We start from the raw sequence: 9,407 nt of genomic DNA on the forward strand, positions 1-9,407 counted from the left end.
GGCTGGGGGATTGGAGTTGGGATTTCTCACTAGAGCAGTGATCTCCAGGTGGCTTAAAGTGCACATGGAAGACGTGAGGGGGGAATCTCTGTCCTTTGGCTGATGGCTGTGGGCGGTGGGATTTGGGAGGGGGGTTGGAGCATGTCAGTGTCCGAGTGTGACCAGGGCTGGGGAAGTGTGGCTGTGCTGACACAGTGAGAGCTGGGGGCTGCATTCCAGGGCTTGGCTCTGGATGCCATGCTGGCCCTGCATCAGGCAAAGATCTCCTGTTTCTGAGTGGGACCCATCTCTGATGGAAGCTGAATGATCACCAGACCCTGGTGGTTCTGGGATGTGAATTCCCCAGTGACCCTCTGCAACAGGGAATGAGTGTGAGGAGGCAAATGCTTTAGTGGGGTTACTCTGGGAAGTCATCGTAGACTGAAGGAAGAAAGGATCTGGTGTTAGAAACCCCCACAATATCCACCCAGGAAATATCCAAACACTTCAGATCTCTTCTAAGGTTATTTCCTTAATTCTGTTTTAACTCTCCCACATTTGTGGATGCAATTATTGTCCTACGGAAAAAAAAATAGCCTCCCACACAAGTGAGATAAAGACTATTAACAAGAGTCAGCCACTTGTGACAAGAGCTGCTTGAAGAACAGAGAGCTGTGTTTATGGTGCTCCGGTAAGAAGCAAAGAGCACACTTTAAAATAATGATTAAATAAAACAACAGCCTTCCTCCTTCTTCTTCGAGAGCAGCAAGCCCGGCTCCAGCTGTGCCTGTCTCCCAGATGTGCCCGTGGCTCTGAGCGTGGGACCCCTGCCTGCAGACTCGTCCCGCCTGCAGACTCGTCTCGCCAGATGAACCAGTTTCACTTTCAGAAATAGGAAGTTCGCCGGGAAGGGCCGGCGAGCGCCCAGACGCGTGCGGGTAACGCGGGCCGGCAGGATGAGCTTCCCGGCCGGCGGCAGGAGCCCGGCACCCCCCCCTCCCCCGGCCTCCCGGAGCGCGGTGGCATAGCCCACCGCATCCAGCGCTTCACCGGGGATGGAGCAGTTCGTCAGGAAGCGTTTGACCTTCCTGACATCTTTCTGGAACAAGCTCCGTCCCCGCTCCGTGACGGAGAGCTGCTCGCTGGGGTATCTTGGCTCTGATTCCGTTTCGCTGAACTCGGAGGCGACTTCCATTTCCTTCATCCCCAAGTCCTCTCTCTGTATCGCTTTGTACGCTTTCACAGCCCGGAGCGCCGAGGAGCTGAGCATAAGCGCAGGGGACAAACTGCGTGTCCTCAGAGAAGAGGGAGAGTATGTCCTAGCCCGGCGGCTGCTGGGGGAGCCGGCCACGGGCTACGTCCCTGCTGCCTACGTGGCCAACCTCAGCCAGGGCACCTCCGCTCACCGCCCGTAAGTATCCGCTGCTCTGGATCCACAGAGGGATGGAGGCTGGGCTAGGGTAGCACATCCCTGCGCAGGGAAAGGCAGTGCTCACCCTCCCCAGCGGCACGGAGCACGAGATCCTCATGCCCTGCTTTGGCCATCAGCGGCGCTGGGGCTGAGCGGGGATCTGCCCTCCCCTGGGCATCCCTGCCCTGCAGCCCCTACAGCTCGTGGCAGTGGAGTGGAGGTGTTGGGCACAGCAAGTGAGATTTGGGGGATGCGTCAGCGGGGAGAGATGCCAGTGCCCCTTCCTGGCTGCATCACTCTCGCACTGTGGCTCTGGGCTGCGATGCGGTGTGATGGTGGGCAGGGGTGCAAAGGCTCCTGCTTGCTCCGGCTCCTCTCCCTGTTGTTCTGCGTTAAAGGGGAGACAGGAGGAAGACAGGGAACTGGGGAAACTTGTACCTGAGCCCTGCCGGCTCCAAAGAGCTTGGGAGCACGGGAAGAAGCAGTTTGGGTTGGTACCTGCCAGGAAGAGCAGAGCTCTGCTGCTGCTGCTGCCATCCTGCTTACCCAGGGCTGGGGGCTTCCTCCCGGTCGGTGCCTCTCCCAGCCGACCCGGAGCTCGGGGGATGTCTCAGCCCTCTGGCAGCTGGAGAAAGCCCAGGCTCCTCGTTGCATAAGGCAGCCTGGTCCCGACACGTCGGGCAAAGCGCCCCGAGACATTGCTGTTCCCTCTGTACTCGGCCCTAAGACATGCCGAGTGCGGACAGCGCAGAGCTGGGGCGGGCGTGGCACCCTGGAGACCCCTCCGCGCTCGCCCTGTGCTGAGCCGGGTAAAGGAGAGGAGCGGGAGAAGCCCGGGAAGAGTCCCCGATGTGCAGGGGCAGTGATGGGAACCGGTGGGATGCGAGAGACCCTCCCTGCGCGTGCTTTGAGGAAGGCAAATCCAGTCTGGTTGGGCTGTGCTGGGACCACACCGGTGTGGACCGTGGGGTCGGCTCCCTGCCTTATTCCCATGGCACGGGACCCTTGGGCAGGCTACAGCGGAGCGTGTGTGTGTTTGTGTACGTGTGTGTACATGTGTGAGCACCATCCGTGAGCAGCTGGTGCCCAGCCACATCTCGAGGACAGGGACAAGGGCGATGCCACGGCGTGAAAGGCAGACGGCAGGAATGTGCCCGGCTTCCCAGCCGGAGCAAGCCGTGAGTGCACAGACTCCGCGGAGCCGCAGGTCGAAGCTGGGTGGTAATTTGTTCACCTCATCACATGTAATTTCCTGCGCGGCTTCTCAGACGCTGGCGATCCCAGCTAATGACGAAACTTTCGGCTTCTCCCGTCCTGGTTGCCTTAGGCTGGATGAGGCTGCCTCTTCCTGTGCTTCCCTCTATGTCGGAAGCCAGCCAGCCAACCTGCCTTTCCTTACAGGAATTCAGTGATGAATCTCAGTGATATAACACAGAAGAGGGATTTGGCTGGGTCCTCCCCCCGGCTTGGTGCTGTGAAGTCCCCAGACAGTGCTGCCACAGCTGGAGCAGCAAAAGGCAATTGCCAGGGATGTTTCCATCGATGCCATTTGCTCATGGGCTCAGAGCCGGTTCTGCCCATGAGCTGCAGGTCAAGAAGTGCAAAGTGATCCTGTGCCTGCAGATGTTGCTCTCATGGCAGGACACAGGGACAGCCTCACCAGAGCACCTTCCACACAGCACCAGGTGGTTGGTGCTTTATTTACCACAGGCTGTCAGACCAAGAGTGTGAACCTCACGGGTGTGGGATGGACCTGAGACCTGGACAGCTTGATACAGCAGTGTCCAGACACTGATGGAGGAAATGCCCCATCCCTGGCAGTGTTCAAGAACGGGTTGGATGGGGCTTTGAACAACCTGGTCTAGTGGAAGGTGTCCCTGCCCATGGCAGGAGGGGTGGAACGAGATGAGTTTTAAGGTCCCTCCCAACCCAAACCACTCTGGGATTCTCTGATTCTATGAAATGGTCTGCAGGCAGTGAGCCTCAATAAACTGCAGCAAGTGCCTGTAAAGCACTGCCTGGAACAGCCCTGATACAGGCAGCCACATCTACAGGTTCTGAGACACAGACTGGCCACTGTGCCACTTGCTTGGTGGCTGTAGGGATGAGCAAACAGTGGGACCACAGCAGCTGCTCCCCCTGTCTGGCTCAGGAGGTACAGGATCCCCTGAAATGGATACAGACCCATCTGTGCAGCAACCCCTTGCACCACTCTGACCCCTCTGCTCTGCTCCCCAGCTGGTACTTCAGTAAGATCAGCCGAAACGAAGCGGAGCAGCTCCTCCTCTCGCCTCCCAACCAGCATGGCTCCTTCCTCGTCCGGGACAGCGAGAGCAGCAAGGGCGAGTACTCTCTCTCAGGTGACTTTGTGGCAATTATTCATATAAAATTAGCACAGGGAAAGGTAGCAGGCTGTTCCTGAGGGGCAAATCCTGGTTTGCTTATCACAGGGTGAAAAACAGGGGAGTACGTTTAAAGCACTTTTCAGCACCTTGTTGAAGGGAATTGGCTGCTTTCTGAAGGCAAGGGGAAAGTTAACAGAGCAGGGATGGATTGTTGAATCACTGTGGCAAAGGAAAGTGCGTGGCTCCTGTCCGCAGTATGAAAGCCATAAACATTTCACTGCAGCCTAATGATGGTTTCATGGCACTAACTTCCAGGGTTTCATTCCAGCAGCTTTTGTCATCTGACGGTTGTTTAAAAATATGCTGCCACTCCAGATTACCAGGGCCTGGGCTGCTCCCACATACTGAAATCCGAATTCAGGGGGTTTTGGACCAGAGTGCCATTATGATCTGGTTTTATCCCCATAAAAGCAATCCTAGGAAAACCATGGCAAACTCCACATCCCACCTTCAGTCTCTGGGCTGTGGGAGTCACAGCTGCCCCTGGTTTATCCTCTTTGAGCAGCTCCACTATTCTCTGAGCAGCCCATGGTGGAATTATGCCTGACAATAAAGCTTATTAATTATCCCTGATAATAAAGCTGTATGGTCCAAGGAGCCTGGCTCACAATGGCCAGGAGTCCTCTGGGCCAGGAGGTGGGAGCAGAAGGGATGTGGGGAGTGGGATGGAGCAGTCCAGGGGAGAGCTGTGTTGCTTTAGGTTAATTAAAAGACTGGGAATCTGGAAAGGAGAGAGGGTGAAGTCAAGCAGGGAGATGGGCAGGGGCTGATCTTTGCATGAGTTGAGTTTCCCCCAACCTGGGCTTCCCCACAGTGCGCAACCACACGAAGGTCAGCCACTTCCGAATCTGCAAGAGCCCCAGGGGCAGTCTCTACATCCAGAAGGGACACCCCTTTCCCAACATGGAGGAGCTCCTCGCCTTCTACACGGAGCACTGGAAGGTCATCCAGAGCCCCCTGCTGCAGCCCTGCAGCCCCGCGGTGCGTAGGCCAGGCACAGCTCAGCCCTGCTCCCCGGGGTCACCGGGATGGAAAAAAGGAAAAGGAAACGAGGGAAACTAGAAATAATTAGGCTGTCCATTTGGGTTTTGAGCTTTATTAAACTAAATTTAAAGCCCACCATTAGTATAGCTGCCAGCATCACCTTTCATCAGCCATGTTGAGGCTGGGCATGGCATTTATATGCATTTTTGACGAGCCATTTTCTGCAATGTCTTCTCCATCTCAAAGACTGGAAACCAAGTTGTTACAATCCCCTTCACTATGGATTCTGGAAATACCCATGCTTCCAATTTTTTCCTGGGAATATAAGAAAAAAACACATGGCTTTTATAAAGTTTTCATACCAATTAGTGCAGCACTCATAAGTCTAATTACAGTATTAATCCCAAATTGCCAACTCATTTCCTGATTAGAGTTCCATCCACTGATTAAGACTTGGAAATAGCAATTAACCATGTGAATAATCCAAGAGCGAAATTGAAAGGTGTGGGATAAAAGAAAGGCTTAATGAGCTGTAGTCTAAATCAGCCATAATATGCAATAATATTAATTCACTCATTTTTATTTATTGGTGGAGATGGAGAAAAGGCACTTCTGAGGTCTGATGAGGAGTGAATTATAACTTGAACTCCTGGTATTTTGTGTAGTCTCCAAACTCTCCCCCTTGCACACCTGGGCTCCCAGCAGGGGTCATGCAGAGGATGCCCCAGGTGTTTTGTGCCCACAGTGAACATTGAGGGAAGGGCAGTGCTCGGGCTCAGCCCCTGGGCACACAGCTGGTGAAGCATCGTGCCCTGCTCCTCTGTGGGCACCAAGGGCTGGTGCAGGCTCCATCAGCAGGTCCTGCCTGGCTGGCTGGTCCAAGTGTGCCATTCCATGTCCATCTGGCAGACTCCCCCCGAGAGGGACAGCTGGGAGCGGCCACGCTGGGAGTTCACCCTGCGGAGGAAGCTGGGAGAGGGCTACTTTGGAGAGGTGTGGGAAGGGCTGTGGAGGAACACGGTGCCGGTGGCCATCAAGATCATTAAAGGTATGTGGAGAATCAGATGTTAACCGTGCCCAGCTGAGTCTTGTTCACTGCTGTATCATTCACCCTCCTTCATTTCCTCATCCTCTTGGTCACTGTGACTTTTTTATCAGGCAAACTGCAGTAGGACCTGGCCAGGAGCCACTGGAATATTTCTGTGCACAAACCTAAGCTTGGGCTGCATCCCTATAAAATGGCTCCAGCCAGTGGGTTCGTGATAAGTGACATCATGTCAAGTCAAATGGGTTTGTGATACATAAAATCCTGATGGAACTATGATCCTGAAAATGGGATCCAAAGCCCCATGGAAAACATCAGCTCTGAGACACAGGTTGTGCACACCTGAGCTTTGAGAGCGGGGGGGGGTGGGGGCGGGACGTGAGGAGGCAAAAAAGGTCCTCATCCCAGTTGGAGGTGCTGAGGTCCCAACATCGTGTGAGAAAGTGGCTCACAAGGGCTGTGTTGGCTTTCTCCCGCAGCTGACATGAAAGCAGAAGACTTCAACAAGGAGATTCAGAACCTGAAGCGCCTGAGACATGAGAAGCTGATCCAGCTGCACGCTGTGTGCTCTCTGGAGGAGCCCGTGTACATCATCACTGAGCTCATGTGCAAAGGCAACCTCCACAGCTACCTCAACAGTGAGTGCTGTGCTGGCCCCACGGGATGGGGGATCCTGGGGCACTGCTTCCTGTGCCCCAGAATCGCCCTGTGAATCCGAATGGGGACCCTAAGAGAGTGCCAGTCTGGTTTCTGTCCTGTTTGGATAACACAGCAATCCATGGGCACTTGGTGGAGATGGTCTTGGGATCACAAAGTCTGGCATGATCCTTTGGGTGTCCACGTGGGCTGGGTTTGTATCAACCCTTGGGAGCCAAGCATGTTGGTTGGGACCTTTGTCCCTCCTTCTCCACCCACCCATGGTCTGCCAACTCCCACCAGTGCACAGAAATCTCACTGCCATGTTTGGACAACTCCACCTTCTTTAGGAATGAAACAGCCAAACCTCCCCATGGGTTTGTTTGTGTGCAGAGCTCGTAACAGGCCATGGACCACACATTACCCAGTTTAATTTTCTTGGCCTTTATTTTCCTGACCCAGCACAATCAGCCTTAAAAGCAAACAAAACAAACCGCTCCCACCAAGACCTGTTTCTCTACAGGGTACTCCCCCTCCCACCCACACTGACCTTGTTTCTGACTGCGGCTCCAGCAGCACTTGGTGCCGGAGGAGCTGGAGCTTGCAGGTACAACAGGTTTAGAGGCCTGGAGGGAGATTTGCATGGCAGAAGGTCACCTTTGGCTTTGAATAAGCCATGGATATCTGTGTCCTTGGTGCTCTTCAGAGCCCGCCCCTGTCCCATGCCTGAGGAGCACATGGCAGTGCTGAACGTCCCACACAGCACAACCAGGACAGTTTAGGAGTTCAAATTTGAAGTTTTACATGTTCCCCATGTCCCATATTGTCAGCACAGGGTCTCCTTCCAAACCAGAACCCCCATAATAGATTGCCCCCAATGCTTGGATTGTCTGGATTAACAGGTCCTGAAGGGAAGTCCCTGGGCACCTCCCACCTGCTCAATATCGCCTGCCAAGTGGCGGATGGGATGAGGTACCTGGAGGAGAAGCACATTGTCCACCGGGATCTGGCAGCCAGAAACATCCTGGTGGGAGAGGAACTCACCTGCAAAATTGCCGATTTTGGACTTGCCCGGCTCCTCAAGGTCAGTTCAGCGGGATGCTCTGTTCCCTCCCTCCTACCCACCAGCTCATAAAGTTGCCCTGTGCTGGAGCCATTCCTTGCTGTCCACTTTCCCCAAAAACCATGTCTCTGTTGATCACCCCATCCCTCATGTCCCATCTCCCATTGCTTTTCAGGATGACATTTATTCCACCAGCAGCAGCACTAAAATCCCAGTGAAGTGGACGGCCCCAGAGGCAGCCAACTACCGCACCTACTCTCTCAAGTCCGACGTCTGGTCCTACGGGATTCTGCTCTATGAAGTCTTCACGTATGGACAGATCCCCTATGAAGGTAAGGCTGCCACCCCACTCCTGTGCCCTCCATCCATCTGCTGGGCAGCTCACCCATGATCCCCAAAACCAGAGTGTCGTGAATTGTTATATTGTCACTTCCCCAAGGGATATGGAAGCAGCTTCTGGAGCATGAGAAAGTTACTGTCCACTTAGGGGATGGCTTGGAGGGATATTCAGTGGCTGCAGAGTGGGTGCAGGAGCTGGGGGCAGGAAGTTGGTCTGGCTCTCCCACATCCTTTCTTCTACCATCCCTCTGGCAGAGAGACACCATTTCACAGCACCACCAGTGACATCTTGGCCACTGCAGGTGTACCTTCAGGGCATCCTTTGGGGACATCAGACTAGGGGCATCTTCTTCCTTGCAGGAATGACGAACCAAGAAACCGTACGGCAAATCACCAGGGGCTACCGCCTCCCCCGGCCCAGCCCCTGCCCTCCCGAGATCTACAGCATCATGCTGGAGTGCTGGAGCGGCAACACGGAGGAGCGTCCCACCTTCCTGGCCCTGCGGGAGAAGCTGGGCTTCATCTACAGGCGGCTGCTCAGCTCCCTCTCCTGAGGGACCCCTTCCCACCATCCTTCCTGCACAAGCCCCTCCAGGCCAGCTCTTGCCAAGAAGTTCCTTCCTTCTGGTTTGCCCTCTGACAGGCCTACAAGGAAAGCACATCCCCCCAAAAAACAGCATGTGGTCCCTCACAGTCAGGGTGCAGGGAGGCGGCCAAGGGAAAAAGCAGCAATTTGTGGAGAACTCGTTGCCAGCGCTTGGCTGTGTAACAGTTTGGAGAAGGCCCACAGAGGCATCACTCTGAGTTTACATCTTCATTTGCTCAGTAGGGTGGGAGGTCCCTGCTGCTCCCCACACCAACGTGAAGGTTTGCAGTTCATGTTCAGTTGTGGCTCTGCTTATCTTGTAGTGTGTGTTCGGTGTATTTATCAATAAATGTGTGTGCATCCACCCACAGGAGTCCTTGCAGGGCATTGCTGGATGCTCTTCCCTCAGCACGCTGAAACTCCCTCTCAGGAATCATGGAACAGCTTGGGTTGGAAGGGTCCTTAAAGTTCCACGGGCAGGGACACCTTCCACTAGACCAGGCTGCTCCAAGCTCCATCCAACCTGGATGTGAAAACTTTCAGGGATGGATTCAAGGAATCCATCAAGGACAGGTTCAAGGAAGCACTGATTTGCAACCAGTCCCACTCTTGCAACCACAGATAAAACCATTCTTGTGTCTCTTTGGACTCTGTTCATCCAAGTATCCTTGTGTGCCTCTGCTGCCCCTTTCCCAGGCAGCAGCCCCACATGCCCCAAGGACTCTGCACAGTCAGCTCCTGACTGGGCTGCTCCACTCTGGGTTCTTGTCTCACTCACCATCGTGTGGCTATTCCAAGAAAAATCTATGTCTGGGTTCAAATACTGAATGCCTCCTTATCCCACATGCAGGCAGCAAAGGTAAAACACTACATCACCCTGTTTTTCTCTTTATCCCACCCATGGGACAGGCCAAGAGATACTCCCACTGCCCCCAGCTCCTCCCTGATCCCAGGATATG

General features: G+C 54.4%; 1 protein-coding gene across 1 annotated transcript; it reads left to right on the forward strand.

The window, feature by feature from the left end:
- The first annotated feature begins 912 nt into the window (after nucleotides 1-912).
- LOC103616398 (tyrosine-protein kinase Srms) lies at nucleotides 913-8,816 on the forward strand. Its single transcript, XM_008634564.2, has 8 exons — nucleotides 913-1,390; nucleotides 3,629-3,750; nucleotides 4,610-4,776; nucleotides 5,689-5,827; nucleotides 6,304-6,462; nucleotides 7,363-7,544; nucleotides 7,699-7,855; nucleotides 8,223-8,816. The coding sequence occupies exons 1-8, from the start codon at nucleotides 1,035-1,037 to the stop codon at nucleotides 8,414-8,416; spliced, it is 1,476 nt and encodes a 491-aa protein (XP_008632786.1). The 5' UTR covers nucleotides 913-1,034; the 3' UTR covers nucleotides 8,417-8,816.
- The last annotated feature ends 591 nt before the right edge of the window (nucleotides 8,817-9,407 follow it).

Source organism: Corvus brachyrhynchos, unplaced genomic scaffold (genome assembly GCF_000691975.1).
Source record: "Corvus brachyrhynchos isolate BGI_N302 unplaced genomic scaffold, ASM69197v1 scaffold10, whole genome shotgun sequence".
Lineage (NCBI taxonomy): Eukaryota > Metazoa > Chordata > Aves > Passeriformes > Corvidae > Corvus > Corvus brachyrhynchos.